At 39.8% G+C, this 20,259-nt stretch overlaps 1 protein-coding gene and 1 long non-coding RNA gene across 3 annotated transcripts; one reads left to right on the top strand and one right to left on the bottom strand.

Moving 5' to 3' along the window:
* The first annotated feature begins 747 nt into the window (after window positions 1-747).
* tmem214 (transmembrane protein 214) lies at window positions 748-20,138 on the top strand. Of its 2 annotated transcripts, XR_004108935.2 has the most exons (18): window positions 748-1,005; window positions 7,460-7,653; window positions 8,067-8,217; window positions 8,677-8,811; window positions 9,765-9,847; window positions 9,985-10,090; window positions 11,754-11,835; window positions 12,105-12,206; window positions 13,164-13,305; window positions 13,850-13,941; window positions 14,156-14,204; window positions 14,462-14,569; window positions 15,353-15,470; window positions 15,581-15,677; window positions 17,059-17,227; window positions 17,893-18,044; window positions 18,880-19,754; window positions 19,803-20,138. XR_004108935.2 is itself a non-coding variant. In XM_031322357.2 (17 exons), the coding sequence occupies exons 1-17, from the start codon at window positions 849-851 to the stop codon at window positions 19,004-19,006; spliced, it is 2,064 nt and encodes a 687-aa protein (XP_031178217.1). In that variant the 5' UTR covers window positions 748-848; the 3' UTR covers window positions 19,007-20,138. The 2 variants fall into 2 exon arrangements, 1 of the variants encoding a protein (XP_031178217.1); XM_031322357.2 differs by having other exon boundaries at window positions 18,880-20,138.
* On the bottom strand, window positions 15,602-16,722 carry LOC116066372. Its single transcript, XR_004108942.2, has 3 exons — window positions 16,623-16,722; window positions 16,214-16,249; window positions 15,602-15,721 (listed from the first exon to the last, which is right to left on the bottom strand). It is a non-coding gene; the product is annotated as an uncharacterized LOC116066372 (long non-coding RNA).
* Window positions 20,139-20,259: the final 121 nt, after the last annotated feature.

Below are 20,259 nucleotides of genomic sequence, written 5' to 3'. Positions count from 1 at the left end.
ACTGTTTTAGTATGCCCATATCAGCATGCACATACTGATGACAGCAGGACTGTTTTTTTTTAATGCCAAACAATTATTCATAAACATCTTTGGTGATCGATCGGCGAATTACCAATCATTTCAGCTATACGCAGTGGTTGAAGAGGTCCTCGACAAAGAGACGTGGCATGCGGACTGTTGTGCTGCATTCAAGTGGTGCCGGAATAATCGGAAAATTACTTTTTCTACTGGGACAATTCATGTAAGTGCATCATGGTCATGGATGTATTAGCATGCACCTTCAACTGGGAAAGTCGGCCAAATGTTTTCTACACAAATTGCCGAATTGGCATCATATTGTGTAAATCTTGGGTTAATGATAAGAGCGTTTTATTAATTAACGTATTCCATGTCACTTTTCTTCCCATATGTAATTTGTAATATGGCATTATGTGATAACCGTTAGATGCTGTCCACATAGTGACTTAGATTAGTTAGAAAAGTTATATAATTGTAACCCTGATAACAAGTCAGGTAAAGCACAATTTTAGTGTACTGATGCTGCACCAATCACTAATTGTGATTGTGGCACTTCAAACTGGAAATAACTACTGAAAAGAGCCATTGTTTGAACGGTCGGAGCAATAAAATACAACATATCTTCTTTGTAGCGTCCACTTTTCCCACAAGCTTGTGAAAAAACCGAAATCAGTTGAACGACTTCCCAACTCAGGGAATTGGACTTTCCGAGGAGCACTTGAATGCAGCATTAAATGATCTTTTGAGTTGAGTCGTCCTTTCTTTCAGCAGGGAGGAAGGAGGAAGTCACGGTACCCCCGACCTAATATAACCCCATCTGGAACAGAAACATGGCTTCAAATAATGGCTCAGTCGGCAAATGGGAGGTAGTAAAGAAAGGGAAGAAAAATAACAGCACAGGAGGAGGCAAGAACCCGACTGACAAGAAATCCGGCGGCGGCATCGGGGGAAGGAAAGCCCTGGGCGAATCTAACCAGCCATCCAGACGTAAGTGAACACGGCCCTGCTAGCTGCTCCGCCACCCATTTACCCATTGGAAATTAAAGATAAAGCATGGAGATACATGTGTGGCTTGTTCTTACGAGCTAAATTATCTCTTTTAATAGTAACTTTTCGGTATCTTAACGGTCATGGCTCATATCTGCCATCTGAAGCTAGCCACTGTAGCTACCATCGCATCGCGCAGTAACGATACTTCCTCAGTAAAATCTTTCGTCTGATTTGGGGTTTTACCACCAGTTCATATGAGTTGCTGTACTTTAGCTTCTCTGCTGACAACATTGATGTCAAAATGAAAGCTAACTGCCCTTTCAGGACGGTGTAGCCTACTCCTGCCACATATGTAACGTCCTAGAAGGAATCGCTAGCTTGTGCAGTTAGCTTGATGCTAGCATCCTTTCAGCAATGTGTCAACAAAGGCAACGTCATCACTAAGGAGCTGTATCTCTGAAGCTTTTATTAGCAGCTGTGTGACTTTTTTTGCTTTTCTGCTGCTGCTGCTGCTGCTGATGTAACACCTTTTTAAATGCATCTCCGTTTTGTTGTCGTTACGTTGTAGTTCAACAGTTTAACGTTTAGCTAATGAATTGTGATAAATCTAACAGTGATCAATTATCAATGTGGTGACAAAAAAATCTGCCCAGTCCTGTGACAGGTCTAGAGCAGGGACTCAATATTATACAGTCTATTTTCAAATTGGGCGAATGCGAGCCTCCCCTTAGAGTAGGTAAGGACAGCCGAGCCCCCCCTTCCCCAAAATCCCGTCCACCTGCACTAACCCACACACGCCTCTGCAGTAAATGCCATCTTTTGTGTGTTTGATGAGTTTCAATAACAACTGATAAAATGTAAATATTTTTTTAATATTGTATTTGAAGACATTTTATTTCCACAACTTTTTTAAAAGTGCATTCATAAACGATTCTTTGCAACAGCAAATCATTTCCAATTTCAAGCAGGTTCAAGCTACTTTTAAAATCGCTGACCATCAGTGGGCCTATCCACAAGTCAACAAAACAGCTTAACATGTGTAATCGGCAAATTAGATGGCACCAACATTTGGCCTAATCATAACTGGCCTGGCAACCTAAAGGCCATGGGCGTAAATCTGATCTAACAGTAGGGGGGGGACAATAATAAATAAAATAATATTTGTTAATGGCAAAATATGTATCAAATCATTCCGAATTAAGTATTGTGGTGCTGCAGAGATGTCCCGGCTTACAAATCATATCCTACAGACTATAGAAAAAAATCTTTGTTTGGTACAGATCCTTGCAAAAATCACACTATAATCATTTTATTGTATTTCAATGTTAATAATTTTCAATGAAAATGAGAATAATAATACAAAAACGATCATTCCCTCCAATATCGTGAATCATATCGCAATCGCAATATCAGTAAAAAAAAAAAAATCGCAATTAGATATTTTCCTCATATCGTGCAGCCCTATGGAAGAGAAAGGCTGGTCAACCAACAGGGTACAGTGGGCAACTAACATGGAGTCCCATAGTCCAGGGGCCTCAAAAGCCCCAGGCTTACTGTGTAAATCAGTTTGAGCCAATTTACCACTACAAACAAGGCACCGTATCAGCTGATGATAGGCGTGATCATCAGCTGAAAGGTCTGTCATGGATTATTACCTGAAGCCCTGTTTTGAAGATTGAAGCCTGTGTTAAAAATCTAGTTTCACTTCATATCAGTTTTTTGCTCAGTTAATGTGTTTAAACAAACTATCGCACAGCGAAACTGGGGCCAGGTAGTGTTCTTGTATAAAAAAAAAAAAAGTGCACACTGCTCAGAAAGTGTGAATAACTTGTGGCTAATCAACTAATTTTTGCCCCAGGGACCCCAGCAGGTTAATATTCTGCCAATTGAAAACATCACAGTAACCTCATTAACTCTGGCAGTTTACTGTGTGGTGATTCCTTTTTGGGCCAACTTAGTGTTTTTATATTCAGCATACTTTACTTACTTTACTGGCATCAACTATCACACCCTCTGCCACTACTCTTTGTTTATGCACCAGTTTGATCATCGACTCAGCTGGTCCAAAGTCTGTCTGACCTGTGACGTGGAGGTGGTGTAAAGGTTTTGTCTAAAAGAAATACACTTCTATTTCTGGTGTATAAACTCTCTAACTACCATAGTATTTATGTGAAGTATTTAATTTAAATCGCTTTTGACATCGTGTAATCAACTAGGCCTGTCACGCTAACAAATTTTGCTGGACGATAAATTGTCCCAGAAATTATTGCGATAAACGATAATATTGCCGTTCTGAGACCATTTTCATCTAATATAATGATAATGGCATAATAATGCAGGTACACCTTTTGAAAGATCAATACACTTTTATTTCTAAAGAATATTTAACACTGGAAATGGAAGACATTTTAAATATCCACAATAAATGAACAAAACAACCCAAAAACAATAAATAAAATGGGACTCTCAGTCTCTGTTAACAAAAAATGCACTGGAATAAAAACCAAACGCAACCAAAAACAATAAATATAATGGAAATCTTTCCGGCCGCGATGATTTTTATTTAAAAATGATCAAGCTTATTTTTATTTATCATGCGATTAATTGGTTTATTGCATATTGCGACAGGCCTATAATCAACGTCAAACTTTACTCTGAAAGTGTGCTCTCGCTTTACCAGACTCTACAAATAATTAGATCAATACTGAACTCCTGGAGAAGATCAATGATATAATCAAAGGGCCTTTTGCTAAATCTCATTTCATTCTCTTAAAGGTTACAAACACTTGAATCATGAGACTGTTACTGTTGAGTTTGTGGTTTTGGCACAAAAACGTTCAGCTTGAGGCTTTTGTATCTGTTCGAGCACGCTCCCAAGTCTGTTGTGGGTGTTGTCTTTGCAAGAAAATTTTAAGTGTTACAATTAAAATGCCTGATTTGACTTGAAATAAATTAGACACATTATTTGTCATTGAGCCAAGATATTTCTTCTCAAATCTCCTTTATGTGAGATTGCATGTTACATACATACCTTCACCTTGAGGTGGTCCTATTTAAGACCGCTGATATGATGCCTATATTGGAATTGTTTCACATTACATGTCTGGACACGTTATAGGATATCTGACAAGAGCTCTTCTTTCAACAGAAGTGATTATGTCAAGTCCAACATGTCATTTATGTCATCTACATGCCACATACTTTGAGGGTACCTTAATTTTATGCGGGTAAAAAAAACAATGCATGGCAGACGTCGTCCTAGCTGTTATTGGCTTATTTTTAGCTTTGTCAAATAGTCCGTTTGCTTCCACTTGGTTTATTTTTGGTCTCTCTCCACCTGTTTAAAAACTCAAATCTGATGTACACTAATGATCTCAGGAGAATAGGTTAATATCTGTATTGGCATTGATCAGTTTTTCAGGTCTCCTTACAGTAAATACCAGCATAGTCTTTTACAACACAATTGATGTTTGTGCTAAAATAATGGCAGACTAAAGTTGGCACTGTTATGACAGTACACAAGGAGAAAGAGATGTGCTCAGATAAGCACGTCGTGCTTTGTCTGTTCTGCGTTGTTGAATTAGTGTCTGAAAGGGGTTTGCTCTGTATCTATATGTGAAGCATCCTGTCAGCTATTCTTCTGCTAGTGTGAGAATCCATTCCCAGTCCACCCACCCAGTAAGAGGGCCATGTTGGGTACATCAACTCAGATTACACCCCACCAGACCACCAAGACACTCTGTTGAGTCAGACACCAGGGCTGTACCAAAATCACCCCAATTCACTGATACTCCGCTCACTACATAGTAGACCTGAATGGTTTCCAATAAAGGTCTACACGTCAACATGACAAACTTCATTTCAGCAGGTGTTCAGCAGAACTAGATGGGGGAAAAAAACTTGCAACACTGGAAACATTTTTTGTACGATGTTCGGACATATAGTAGTACCAAGATTGTGCAGGTTTTCGTTCCAACCTACACTTTGTGACGTAAGTAGTTATACTTCAAAGACTGTAGATATACTTTGTGTTAAAATCCTTCAAGTTTTTCATTCAGACTGTAGGTAGAAAATAATAGGAATTACAACCTCCACGGGGACACATTAATTAATATTCATTTAGTGTAACGTCTGCATGTCAGCAGCTACCAATACAGTAACAAAGTGTACACGTTTCTCCTGAATGAGTAATAAACAGTGTTTTATTTCACTTATAATCAGAATAAGAGCCGCAACAGAATAAAGATGCAACATAAATCAATCAGAATAATTGGGCCAAGTTTGGAAAGTGTCCATTCTGTAGGTGCACATGGGTCTGTTTTTTTTTTTTTTACTCCTCCATATTGCTTTCTATATTTTATTGTATTCTCCTTTGCATGCTTACCTTCTTTACCCAACTCCCAATATGTTCCCCTCTGAGAAGACACTCCTGTCTGTCTTGTAGTGTTTGACATTTACAAGGACTGGTGAGTGATGTGGTTCTTCTTCTTTAATTTAGTGATGTTGACTAGATTTCTTGGAAACTCTGTTGATGCATTTACTACAAGTGGCTCACTTTGTCCTGCCACTGCAGGAGTAGTAGTTTCGATTTCTCTTAATAGAAAGTACCGCTGTGAACAAATGATGGTGCCAAGTGCTTGTTGTTGCCCTGTTACTGTATGTAGCGGATGTCTTCTCATGTCAGGAGCTGCTGCTGTAACATGACCAACTTCCTGACCCGTATCAGGATATTAGTTTAGTATTAATAGACATGAACACCTGGTCAGATTACCTCATTCGTCAGTCTTTCAGTACTTTCCTCACTGTTGGGCTCTGGTAATGCTTACTAAGCTTAGACATTCACAAAGATGACAACTGGCTTCAGTGTTCAGTTCAGGGAAGTGAAGAATACTCCTGATTGACCAACATTTGAATAGGGAACTGATCTCCAGTATGTGATGAAACCGGTCCTGTCTTTGCATCACAGTCCTATGTTACACACACACACACACACACACACACACACACACACACACACACACACAGACCAGAATAGATTTAGGTTTGTCAGCAACATGTACATCTGAATGATCAGTGAACAACTGGTGACCTCTGTCAAGATCAACTCTCGTTTGTGGCTGGGTTTGACTGGGATTCTTGTGTGCAGTGGAGTTAAATTCTGTTAAGTGTCTTTGTTGCATACATTTGGATTAATAATCATTTTATTTATATAGCACTTTTCAAGCATTAAGCAAAACGTGCTTTCCAGATTAAAAGATTTACATATGAATGAGGAATCAGAAACCCATGTAAGCTGCCCCCCCCATCCCCATGACATACAAACATTTAAACAAGCAGCACTTCATGAAATAGTGAAAGGTAGAATGTCAATAATGTATGGAAATGCATCCAAAACCACTAAAATTATATACAAATCAAGCACAATTTAAATACGTACATATTAGAGCCTCATAGAGCATATTGATCTGAAATAATTTTAGAATTAACAGTATGTGTTTCAGTGAGAGTCTTATTTTGAAAATATCATTCTGAAAAGCCCAAAACAAACAATAAAATGAGCCTACAACCCTGATGTATCTTATTCCTCTGTGCCAATATTCCTCCATTGTTGTCCAAAAACACAATAATAAGCTGTAATGTTCCACTTGGTGACATGTTCCTTCATTACAATGAAAATTGGCACTGTAGTTTATTTTGAGTCATCCCACATACCCCATCCTACTGTCTGAAATACTCCCTATAGCACAAAATGTGTATTATTCCACGGCTGAAAATAGTCCCCAACAAATGCACTATTTCCTCTGTTTTGAATGACTACGCAAAAAAGGAACTATGTATTTGTGACTGGTTTTTAAAGATGTAGGAAATAATGAGCTTTGGTCTGAGAGCTACAGACATGGAAGGGAGGTCAAAGGATTTGACGGACTAACACATTGAGTTTGGTCTATTTATGGGATTGGTTGACAATATATGAAATACAGAATGATGTCAGTCTTATCCTTTCAGAGGCTCTTACATCCTGGGAGTAAAGAAAATACAAGATACTTCAAACATGATTGTTAGATATTTAGTAGTAGTATACAGGCCTAAAATATTTCTGGTCTTTGCTATCTCATTACACAAAGTATATTTGTGTTGGTGGCCATCAAAGCTTAAAACAGGTCAAGCTCTAATATGACCTAAGTATAAGTGAACACAGTTGGTTTACAAATGGGTTCTTAGCGTCTAACATAGGGGAATTCTTGAAATGCTGCTGGTGCTTAACTCTTTTCCTTTGTGGATTGTAATGAGTGTTGCATGAATATCGTCTTGGATAATAGCAGCCTATTATGCAAGTCATAGAGGGAGGGAGGAAGCACTGAATGAGGGAAAAAAAAAAAAAAAAGTAAGTACAGCCGCTCGTATCAGCACAGAAGCGTGTCTTGACCACAGCTGCCTTGTTTCTTTTCAGCACCCCTGAAGATGTCAGAAACGCTGTTTGACGGCTTTGAGAAGATGGGAAAGAAACAGAACAAGGAGCAGGTTCCACCACCAGCCGAGCCCGAAAATAAAAAGACCTCATCAAGTAAAGCATCTAAGAAATCACAATCCAGCAGTCCAGTAACCCCCGCAACTCACAAGACCCTCGAGGAAGCCTTCAAAACAGTGAGTAATGCACATGGCTGTCTGTTTTCTCTTATCTTATCAGGCCTTTTCTTTTTAAACTGCCTGGTTGTTAATGTGAAGAGAAACAATTATTGGACTATTTTGAAGATTTTGTGTGTGCATTTTGCCCTAAAACACATTTTTTTGTTGCTAAAAGTTTAGATTAAAGCTGATAACGTACCATATGCAATAGTGGTGTGCGGATTTGGCCGATCTCTGCAAGGGACTGGAAAGAAAAATGAAAACCTCTAAAAGCTACAAATATCTTCATACAAACACAGAAACAATGCTGCATTGTGGCATTTTGCAAGCAAACTATCACATGCTGTAACACAGTCTTGTTTTTTGCATAATGGACGTGTTGTTTCTAAGTGTACAGCCTTAAAGTTTTCTCTGTCTTGTTCTCTTTTTAGTTGGATGTTGGGGACCTGAAGCAGCAGTTGGCTCGCAGTCAGACCCTGTTTCCAGAAAACCCGTCAGTGTGGGTCAAAGACCTGGCTGGATACCTCAACCTCAATCTGACTGCGCCTGAGCCTGAGCCCACACTCAGCAGCTATGCTCACGGTTGGTCAAAGTCAGACTTAATTTTATCTTTTAAGCAAGAGTAAGAAGAAAATATTGTGCTCGTTCAATATAGCCCTGATTTCTACTGTATTTTTATTTTGTACGAAGTAAACAAACTGTCTGGTATGAATAGTTTGCAGGAAAATTACACGATACGAACACTTATTTTGTGTCCTATACAATCTCAGACTATACTGACTGATATTGCACTATTCCTTCCCTCTCTTTTGTATATTTTTTGTAAAATTGTAAATTCTATTGTATTGTTATACTGTACACTTAACGGTATTTTTATATTTCTTACTGTCATTTCTGTTTTTATTCTTTATGTGTTAAGTGAGTGTTGTACTTTGAGAGCAAAGATTAACCGGAGTCAAATTCCTTGTTTGTTGACGCGAACCTGGCCAATAAAGCTAATTCTGATTCTGATGTCCACTTTTTCTGTGTTTTTGTCCCCAGACTACCCATACTGCCTTTCAGGAAAAGAGCTGAAGGGTGTGATCAAAGGCCTCATCGGACGCTGCAGTGACATTCTGCCAGATTTCTTCGACCACTGTGTTTATACCATGCTCAGGGAGATGGACAGACAGTCAGGTAGGCATAAGAGCTGACATGTTTGCGCTGTGGACCGAGACATTAGTGATGCAGTAATGAGAGTTTAAATTATTGTCGTGCCACATCATCTCTCCTCTCGGCTGTCACCAGTGTTTACCGCCTACCTTTACTTTGTGAAATTTACAATTAACTCCCCTCACTCACTTCTGAAATTCATTTTGGTAATGCATCATGAAGTGACGTATGGAAGAAAACCCTTTTTTTCACAACAAGACAGTGGAGAAACTAGCATTTATATGCTGCTGTTCTGTTCATTGAAATGGTCAGCAATTGTTAAATCTGTATATTTTAAAGTATTTTCTGGGGCTTTTTTTCCATTATTACCCAACAGACAGAAGTGAGGTGACAGGGAATGAGGGTAGAGAGGAAAAGGGGCTTGAACCAGGAACATTGTAATTACATGATCATAGCATCTTAAGGCCTGGACACACAGAGCCGATAATCGGCCGTTGGACAGTCTGGCAAGGCCAGTGACTCGAGTCTGTTCGGTGTGTTCCGTGCCGTCGTCCATCTGAGGGGCCGTCGTCCTTCATTTTGGCCGATTTGACATGTTGAATTGGCGGGGCAGACACTGCCAGCAGTCAGACTCAAATGACCCATCTGATTTGTAGAGTGCTAACCCGGAAACGGGGTTTTCATTTTTGGGCGACAATACAGATTAGCGCCGCCTGCTGTTATGGAGACGTATTATGTCTCGTCGCTTTGGTGTGTTCTGAGGCATTTTTTGACCAATATGGGGAGACTGATCAGCCCAACTGCCTTTTCTGCCGACGTTTGGCCGTCAGCTCTGTGTGTCTGGGCCTTTAGACCCCGGGGCTACTAGGACACCTAATCAAATAAATATTTTACCTTGATTTGATTTGTTCATGATCAGAACGTATAAGGGTTAAAGGTAAAGAAGAGACAAAAACAGCTTCTCTCTCGGTTTCCAGGAGAACCTCTGCATGGCTACAGACTTTGCATCCAGGCAATCCTACAGGACAAACCCAGGATAGCAACCCAAAACCTGCCAGAGGTAAGTGAGTATGTGTGTGTGTCTCTCCTTGAGTCCTTCAGATTACCGCTTCACTGGCCTTGTCTGCTCCGTCCAACGTATTTGCAGTAACCTTGCAATAATATGTTGTAATACTCTCCCTTGTCCTCCTCCTCTAGTATTTGGAATTACTGCGATCGGTTCAGAATCGTCCAGTGAAGTGTTTGACCATCATGTGGGCTCTCGGCCAAGCTGGATTCTATGACCTCAGCCAGGGACTCCGAGGTAATAGACAGTCAAACACACACAACGCATACACCCCCTTAAATATGTAGACAGTATTTTATCGTCCTCTGCACGGTATTAGTCTCAGTCTGTCTCCCCTTTCCCCCACTTTCCCAACAACATGTGCTGACATAAATTCTGGGTCCGGGGTTAATGAAGCAACAGTGCACATTAGAGCAGCAGCAACACATCCACTGACAGCATTCTGTGAGCCTGAACACATGGTAACTTCAAAAACTCAGCTGCTGCTCTAGGTCTGCTGCCTGGTATTTGGTGAAGCTGTGAGGTGGGTGTTAGTATGTGGGCATGGGAGGATAATTTCTCTTGGAGGATTACATAACACCCTTAAATAATAGAAACATGGTTATTGAGTACCATTCGAATCGCCCAAGGGAAGGAATGGCGGCTAGAGCCGTTTACAAAGCTATAAATGCAAAATGGCCTGCGTGTTATCTTGATGTTGGGACATTTAATAATAATAATAATAATAAACAGCTTCTCTAAAATGTGAGGGAAAACTCTGTTTAGGAACACTCTAATCTTGTTTAAAAGCAATCAAGAGTTTCCAGTCTGAGCCCACGACTTTGATAAAATTAGACTTGGCAAGATATTGGCCTAATATGGAAATATTTCCAATGTGATATACAATGGAAGTGGGGACAAAATGATATCTCAAATGGTAACTAGTAAATGTCACGAAAACAAAATTACATTTTGAGTGCATTTAACATTACAGACTTATAATCAGTGTTGTAATGTAACGAAGTACAAATACTTCGCTACTGTACTTAAGTATTTTCACGTATCTGTACTTTCCTTCGTTATTTTTATTTCCGGAAACTTTTACGTTTACTCCACTACATTTCCCCTCAGTATCTTAGTTACTCGTTACTACAAAAAAAAAAAAAAAAAAAAATCAGAACAAATTTGTTAACTGGAAAAAAGCAGGTTTGGCGAATCATTGCTCGTAGATTGTCAAGATAATGCACGCTCCATTCCAGTTGGTGACGTGATGCATTTGTGTTGCCAAGCAGCAAAAAAAAAACATAGGGAAAAACTAAAGAAGAAGAGGAGGAAGCATAATGACTGACAGTGTCATGAAAGCACCTGGTGCAGGCTCTGCTGCCATGGTAACAGACGATGACCATCTCGACGACAGTGGTGATGAAGATAACGTTACACACCTTTGGCCATAAAGTTCATAATCAAAGTTGTTTTACTTTTACTTCTAATACTTAAGTACATTTTGATTTCAGAAAATTACTTTTGACACTTAAGTACAGTAAATATCAGATACTTTAAGACTTGTACTCAAGTATTTTTCTAAAAGGAGTCTTTAACTTCTAACAAAGTCATTTTCTGGTAAGATACTTGTACTTTTATTCAAGTATTGCTTTCAAGTACTTTATACAAGACTGCTTATAATATAACAATGATTTGTTTTCCTTTTGATAATACACAGAATCAGTGTTCGCAGAGCTCAACTTTAGTTTCACCATGGTACTGAAATAATTAAGCATGCAAGACTAAAAGCCATGTTTTGCTGCTCCAGTTGCTTTGGGCGTTTTTGAAGTGAAAGCTGAAAAGGCTGACTGTTGCCAAATTTAATGCCAGAACTACAAGTCCCTATGATGTGAATCAAGTTCTTTTATTTGTGTTTCAGTGTGGCTGGGTATCATGCTTCCTGTGCTGGGAGTGAAGTCCTTGTCTTCATATGCCATTGCATATCTGGAGAGACTTCTCCTGTAAGTCTTCCTGCGAAATATGTGGCTTATTTTTATTTTATTTGTCTTCTTTAGGTAACGTAAAACACAAGCAATTGTTTTCTTTTCATTACACCTATCTACAATATTCATGTGAAGTGCGACTCCCAAATATCTTGCCTTTCTGATGAATTGAATTTGTGATTGATTCACAGGTATATTTTATGATGGCTCACTGTTTTTTAATGTTTGACTAAATTTAAATTTTAACACAAGTCTTAAATGTTTGCTTCATGTTCTTCTTTTCCCAGACTTCATGCGAACCTAACAAAGGGATTTGGCATCATGGGTCCTAAAGAGTTCTTTCCGTTACTGGATTTCGCCTTCATGCCCAAGAACGCCCTGTCATCAAGGTAAATGTAACCTAATGCACTGATTCCCAGTCATGTCAAGTTTTCCTTAATTTCATTGTTGAATAATCCCATGTGCACAGCGTGACTACACAGTGTAGGAAGAATTGGATGTAGAGAATGGATTGTTGTGAATTTAGCCCGGATGTTTAACTCTCAATTATACGTAATCAAACAACCACAAGACGTGACTGCAGTGGATTTGAATATGCACTGAAGCCATTTAGGAAGATTATTGGGATTTCCCAATGGTTGCCACTTGTTAAGTTACCAATTTTTTGGTAAAACATAGAAAACCGCTGACATCATTTACTAATGAGAATTGGCAATGATACAGTACATTTCTGTCACATTGATTGTTTTCATTAGTAGAAGCATTTCTCACATGTATATCTGAACATAACCTCCCAGTGACTGTTTGCTTTACAAAAAGTAATTCAATCAGGAGAGACTTTGTTGCAGATATGCAAAGATTTATTGTACAAATGCATGATATGACATATACAGTCTTTGGAGATTAGACTCCATCATTATGGAATGATATATATATTAAGGGGATTAGAAAGCCTGAAGCTGATCCCCCCCGATGGAGTCTAGACGCTGATGGCGGTGTGAGGAACCCGAAAACTGAACCGAGGAGCCGATGGCAGTCCTGTCGGAGGAGGAACCAGGAGCCGTGCACGAGGAAGACCGGAGGAGCAAGGGGAGGAGGAGGGTTGTGCTCTTAGCCTGAAATGCAGTTGTCATTTCAGCAGCAGAGAGAGACAGATTTAAAACAGGGATGTCATGCTGTGATTGGCTCGTGAAATTCAAGGCCGCTTCTGATTGGTTAGATAAAAGTGAATGCCTCTAACAGCTGTTCAGTTTTAGAAGAGAGAGAAATGTGATTGAATTTAGAAGTCTTCCTGTCAGAATTTACGCTGAGCTCCATTAAAGTAACACCTTTTTGTTTGTGTTCAGTCTGCAGGAGCAACTGAGGCGTCTGTACCCTCGACTGAAGGCCCTCGCATTTGGAGCCAAACCCGAGAGCACGTTACACACATACCTGCCATCATTTCTGTCCAGAGCAACACCACACTGTCCAGATGACATGAAGAGAGAGGTAACACACACACACACACACACACACACACACACACACACACACACACAGAATTTAAACATGTTTTCTACCTAATACTGCTGCTACAGGAGTCAGAGTGTAGTTTAGTTCAGTGCAGCAGCACATTGATAAGTGACTTATCATAGTTTGTTGTTTTTAGCAATATTTATGGTGACCAGATGATAAACGGTCGAGATAACATATCGACAAATGGGCTAAGCTCGAAGAGAAAGTACTCTCAAAAAACGTCAACAGAAAACGTTTTATTTTCCCTCAGAATTAAAGAGCAATGACTTCTCTAGTAGCCATTTTGCACTGATGTTTGACAAATACAAACCAATTAAAGACCATGGTCTTCATCAACAGTTGTACCAGTAATTATGCAATGTAGCGACAAGACATATTTTAGAGAGAGGCTGTTGTCTTGATCTACTTCTGGTATCCCTATTGATTATTATAAAAGACCACTGAGAGGAAGAAGGCATTCTGGAGATTTACTGCTTTAAACAATGAGTCTTTCTTCCTCTATTTTGTTTTTTTGCAGCTTCTCAGCAGTATGACTGAGTGTTTGTGTGTAGATGTACAGAGTCTAGGAGTGTGGAGACAGCTCTATACCAAACACTTACCCCAGTCCAGGTGAGTTACATGCTTTTTTTCTTTTCTTTTTAAACTGTGAAAAGTAGAAAGCAAACGGACAACTGGAGATGCTCTGTGGCAAAAACATAAGTCACAATTACATTTTCACAGAAATGAAATGCAATTGTATAAAAAAAAAAGCATGTTTTCTGGATTTCAGCTATTTATTTACTGATAGATAGAGCTGACCATTCATCTCTCTTTTCCTTTTCAGTCTGCTGTTGAACCATTTATTAAAGTCCTGGAATATCCTGCCACCAAAGGTACGACCCCTGCCACGAGGTCTGATGGTTCATGAACCAAACTCACCTCCCTGGAGATAGTTTAATTAGAGCATTAGACCATGTTTACACTCAGAGAGCAAACCGCTTGATTAATAAAATTAAACTCTGTGATGCAGCCGGCTCAGAGTTAAGAATAAAGGGTAAACCGTGTTTCTTATAGAAAAGTGTAATCTCTCCTTCATGGCATCTTGGATCATGTTGTGTTTGACTAGTTGTGCTTTATTTTCCATCTTTAGCTTCGGAAGAACCTCGAAGAAACAATCCAGTCTTTCAGAGTGACCAACGAAGAGATGAAAGATGTCATTGAATCTCAGGAGCTTCAGGACTGCAATAACCTGTGCCAGGTGAGATAAATGGTCACTGTATAAGCTGAATTAAGCCACAGAGTGGAATGTATGAGTGTACCTAAAGGCCCTGACATGCTCGGTGGGAAGGCGGACACTGCCGGCAGTCTGACTCAAATGACCAATCTGATTGGTGGAGTGCTAACCCGGAAATGACAAAATCTGACGAAAATCTTTTAAACTGACCTTTGTCGATCTGAAATGAAGACAGATTCAGCAACTGCACGGCCTATTTCTCTCTTAAAATGTTTTCAGAAACACGTTTCGGTGAACTATTTTAGTACAATATGAGATCGTATTCTGAACAAGCCGCCATGACAGTCTGGCTTTGAATTTCCAGAGAAACCAGACCCACATGGCGCGTTCGTCCAATCAGCTGCCGTCGGCAGTCGGCATCGCTTCGGTGTGTTCCGAGGCACTTTTTTTGGCCAACTCGGGGAGGCAGTCAGTCCGACTGCCTTTTCTGCCGAAGGTCGGCCATCGGGTTGCTGTGTCACCGGCTTAACATGTAGTCAGTCAAACACAAAAATAGAAGTTTAAATTTTTTTTTTTTTTTTAATGCTTTTAGGCTTTAATGCAGACTTTCAGGGTTTCTTGGTTGTCCCTCCTCAGCCACTTGAGCAATCTGAAGTGGGAAGAAGACAACTGTGCTCAAATATGCTTAATGTTAATAGATGATAATAACAGTTATGCTACATTACTGCAGATTTTTGGCAAAACAGGAAGGTATCCCTTCATTAAACAATTAAAGTTTTTGCTCAGTATTTTGTCTTCTGTCTCCAGAATCTACAGGTAAAGATGCGCGGTCGCGGGTTCCCCTGGTCCAAACTGCTCATGGTTCTGCTCGTATTTGCTGCAGGCTTCATCGCACATGACGTCAGATCTCACGGTTCCTTCAAAGGTCTGTCTGAGTCCCGTTAAACCTTTGTTTTTATATCAGAACTTGCAAGGCTGTGTCCATTGACCTTTTTTGTTTTTGAGGTCTTACAATATGTGGGTGGGCTGTTTCAGATTCCACCACAGCCATGTATCTGCGCAACTCGGGGGTCACAGCCGTATCTCAGCAGGCCTGGAGCAAAGTAAAGGTCTACTCTACGCAGGCCTTCAGGTACGACCTCACCCTCAAACATTCATGTTTAATTCCTAACATACCTGTCCTTCCAGAAAAATGTAGTTTTTTTGTGATTGTTTTGGGCAAAAATCCTTGATCATGCGGCACGTTTTCTTAAAAAATGCAATGGAATATGCGGGATATTTATGCAATGAAATTGCGGAAACTTGCAAAAACTGCGGTTTCGTCATGGCTTCATCGCGGGGTTTGCAGCTTTTCGATGATGTTCACGTCGCGTAATTACATCACTTCATAACGTTCCCATGGCAACAGGGGAAAATGGCTGCTCTTGTGTGAAGTAAACGCAACATTTTTCAACTTTCTGATATGTGACTTTTTTTGCAACGAAAATGCGGGGATTATGAAATCATGCAAGACCTGCATATTTTGTGCGGAAATCGGCAATTTATGCGGCGAAAGTGCGGCGTATTTGAAAAAAAATGCGCCCCCCCGCATAAATATGAGGACTTTGGCTGATTATGCATTGAATTATGCGATCGCATAATCGCGTTTTTCTGGAGGGACTGACATACAGTGTATGTGTATGGGAAGCAAGCCTTTGACTTATACTAGAGGTGCAACGATGAATCGATTAATCGATTAGTTGTCAACTATTAAATTAATCGCCAACTATTTTGATAATCGATTAATCGTTTGAGTCATTTTTTTATTAAAAAAATAAGATTTCTCTGATTCCAGCTTGTTAAATGTGAATATCTTCTAGTTTCTTCTCTCCTTTGTGACAGTAAACTGAATATCTTTGAGTTTTGGACAAAACAAGACATTTGAGGACGTCATCTTGTGCTTTGGGAAACACTGATCCACATTTTTCACCATGTTTTGACATTTTTATAGATCAAACAACTAATCGATTAATCGAGAAAATAATCGACAGATTAATCGACTATGAAAATAATCGTTAGTTGCAGCCCTAACTTATACACCATACAAACTATCCAAATTATCTGCCGTAGGCCAGATATTGATAGAATTTGTCTCAGGCTCTTGTTTAGATTTTGCCCCCGCTGATTTCTGTACACTCATGCACGCTTCGGATTCACTTCCTGTTAGCGCTGCTGTATGTAAAGCAGTTTGTTCATCGTCTGCTTAACTGTCTCTGTGTGAGCAGAAACATTTTCCCAGAGTACTGTTTTGAATCCCTGTAGTTTGGAACAGTAGACTACTTTGCATAGCAAGCAATGGTTGACAACACATTTACATATTCAACAGGCATCTGCACGCAACTGTGTAAGGGTTTGGTTTTGGAGCTCTAAATAATTTAAACTTCGTGCATCTAGTGACATCTAGTCACCGCATGTTTAATTATTGTTCATTAAAATGAATCATTTAACTTCTTATTTTTTTGCATCCTCTGTAGCTGGTTGGAGACAAATACTCCTTATTATTACTCTGAGTGTGCGCGGGTTTTGGGGCCACTATTGGACCAAGGTTTGGAAAAGACAAAAACAGCCGCCATCTTCATCTCTGAAAGCACCACACAGTTTATCCTCTGGGTCAAAGAAAAGACACCGCAGGCCATAGAATGGGTAAGGCTGTAAAACCATCACTCGCTGATGTTTACATCATTTCAATTCACCTCCCACTTAAAGGTCCAGTGTGTAACGTGTTTAGTTGTTCATTATCAAAATCTGTGTTGCCCGTTCACAAACTTTTTTTTCATTAATATTTACCACCACCATCAATTCCAAGTATTCCCTTTGGCTTGTTACATTTGCATTCGCATGAACTGGGGTAGACGCTCCATATTCATGCGCCATCTTGAAATACGTTAGCCGGTAAGGGACATACAGGACATACTGCTCCGCCTTTCGTGTTTTCGCTGTCACATGATAAACTCACAGGTGCTGCTAACGCTGCTAATGGGTATCGTAGCTTCCCGGCCCCAGCAAGTTTGAAGAAGGAAACATGGAGGACCACACATATTCAAAATCCAAATTTCAGGAACAGGAGTCTTCTTCTTCGCCCAGAAAAAGAAAAAGGATGTTGAAAGGAGCAAGAGACCGGCTTTTTAAAGCGCGAAGGCTACCGTAGCTGTAATACCTACTTTGAACTGCGTGGTGCGAGAGAGTTGATTGCGATATATGATCTCAACTCTAGATGGGAGAAATTCCTACACATTGGACCTTTAAGTTTTTTGAGACCAATTGAATGTGTTTTTTATGTCATTGACTAGTTCCTTATCTTTGCCCAGGTGAACACCAACACTCCTGACAGTGTGTTCCAAGTGGTGGCGTATTTAAAGGCGTTGCTCCTCTCCCTCCATCAGAACTACATCCTGCCAGCGCTGGCTTACATATCTGAACTGCTACAACGAGCGTGGACCCACCTACAGGACTCCTGCAAGTCAGTACTTTGAGGCATCCTTTTACTTTTCACATTTATTTAGTTTCTGTTTTTTTTTCTGAATGAGAGCTGGTTTTCACATTTACATCTGTCATTGAAAAGAGTGTCAGGAGCCGGTTGCTTTAGCTGTTCATAAATTCAAATTTAGCATAGTTATAAGTAGGGTTGGGCATCATTTGGATTTTAACAATTCTGATTCCAATTCCGATTCTTCCTTTCGATTCCAGTTCTTATCGATTCCGATTCTTTGAGGGCTGGAGTTGAAACGGGTCACGTGTCTATTTTCACAAATAAGAGGAAAGTTTTATTTTGATTCAATGGTGGTTTGCAGTTTTACAGCTTTTTCAATGTAAAATAAAGCCACACTAGAGCGCCGCTTACTGTGCTCCAAGGCTGCAACACAACAAGCGCCTGGCTGCTACGGAAACGAAAACTTGTGCATATTAAATTGGGAAGAGATGATCTGATTTGAAACCAAATTCCAATAAAGAAACGATTCTACTGGAATCGTAATATTTGAAACGATTCCAAGTAGGAATCTGTTATCGATGCCCAATCGTAGTTATAATGCAAGTGTTTACTTACGTAAAAAATTAAAACTGGTTTCAACACATAAACTAGTTATAACTGTTACGTAGCTACGTTAGCTTGCTAATATTTGACTTGTTTAGACTGAAGAGGTAATGTGAAATATTTTTGAAACGAGGTAGTTACTGAGAACATAAACTTTACACACAAAGTAATGGATTTATGAATAGCTGGTGCATCCCAGTCCTAGTATCCAAATCAAAAAGCTGCATTTAGTGTAAACTTGTTTTTCTTTTCTTACCTGCAGCGGTGAGGTGTCTGTATCATGTCTGCAGGGACACGCTCTGTCCTTCACCAACTCAACGTGGCAGCTGCTCCAACACACGACGTCGGCCATCAAGACGTGGGCTCAGGAGCTGCTGACACGAGCGTGATAACATCACAGATGTTGACTAATTTACACAATCGCGCACACACACAATATACACACATGAAGTATCCACTGGCCCAATCTGAGGCAGCCTTTCAGTGCGTCGGCTCCCCTCTCAAGCCGTGATTGGACACTGTGGGGTCAGACAAACAAACTCTCACTCAAAATGACCCTTCTATCTCTTATATTTCTTGTTTTGGCTCAATTTTTTTAATCAGTTTGCTGTTGTACAATGTTTTTTTATTTTTTTTTTCTACCAATCTTTTTGTCACTGCTGGACGCAGAGGTCCTGTCTCTATCTCTCTCCCTGAGTTTTCTACTGCAAATTTCAGCTGTTGATTTAACCTTTAGGTTAAACAGATTGTGTAATTTATAGAAAATGTAGGTTTGTAGATAATTTATAAACCGTTTTTATTTAAAGATTTATTAAAATAAAGTGTAAAAAACTTGGTAAAGGGCAGGGAAAAGACCAAAACAGAAACATTGTTCGTGTGTGTGTCGGGCTCAGTAAAGCGGTCAAACCTGAGAATCTGTCCAGTGGGCAGCTCACAATGTAAAGCCTTCACTAGGAAAGATATTGTGGGTAAAGGGTCACATCTGCCAGTGGATTGACTCCTTTAGAAAAAGAGTTGACAGCATTAAGGAGTCTCACATCCATCTAAAAGGTCCAGAAGGAGAAATCTACCGTCTTGTCCTTTCTGCACATCTCCTCATCTTGTCTTTGCTGCTTCGTCATCTGTCTGCTGTTTCTCGTGCTTTTACATTTGCCATCAGTAGCTCCACACCAAATCTTAAAGCAGCAGTTGTGTACTCACACTTGAAGGCTGATGATATTCTGTGTGTGTGTGTGTGTGTGTGTGTGTGTGTGTGTGTGTGTGTGTGTGTGTTTGTGTGCGTGTCTACATGGATCAACAAGCTTATTCTCAATAATGGGATCATGGTTAACCCCGTGCCAACGTCCTCCTGTATGCCAGAATTTGACTAAGAATAAACCCTCTCGTCTGGGCAAGGCAAACATTTCTGACCAGCTGATTCACTAACCCTTTGTTGTAAACAATATGTTTGGATGGATATATGGCAATGACTAATGTCTTAATTTGTAATGTAAATGATTTATAATAAAGACTTCAATCCCACTGGTTTGTTTGTTTCTCTTAAGTAAAGTCTCTCATCCAAAGTAAAAAATGTAATATGCTACGATTCCATGACAAATCTGCAAACTCTGTCTGCTGATGAAGAGATGCGGTAGGCTATTAT

Source organism: Sander lucioperca, chromosome 19, assembly GCF_008315115.2.
Source record: "Sander lucioperca isolate FBNREF2018 chromosome 19, SLUC_FBN_1.2, whole genome shotgun sequence".
In the NCBI taxonomy this organism is placed as follows: domain Eukaryota; kingdom Metazoa; phylum Chordata; class Actinopteri; order Perciformes; family Percidae; genus Sander; species Sander lucioperca.
The sequence above is the reverse complement of the archived record's forward strand: the minus strand, read 5'-3'. Positions and strand labels throughout refer to the sequence as shown.

What these genes read in the sequence shown, in the direction of transcription:
- tmem214 (XM_031322357.2), top strand. Translation starts at nt 849, where the DNA reads ATGGCTTCAAATAATGGCTCAGTCGGCAAATGGGAGGTAGTAAAGAAA. An exon ending in AAACACTTACCCCAGTCCAG is followed by an intron (nt 13,942 to 14,155) that starts GTGAGTTACATG and finishes TTTCCTTTTCAG; the next exon opens with TCTGCTGTTGAACCATTTAT. An exon ending in TACTCTACGCAGGCCTTCAG is followed by an intron (nt 15,678 to 17,058) that starts GTACGACCTCAC and finishes CATCCTCTGTAG; the next exon opens with CTGGTTGGAGACAAATACTC.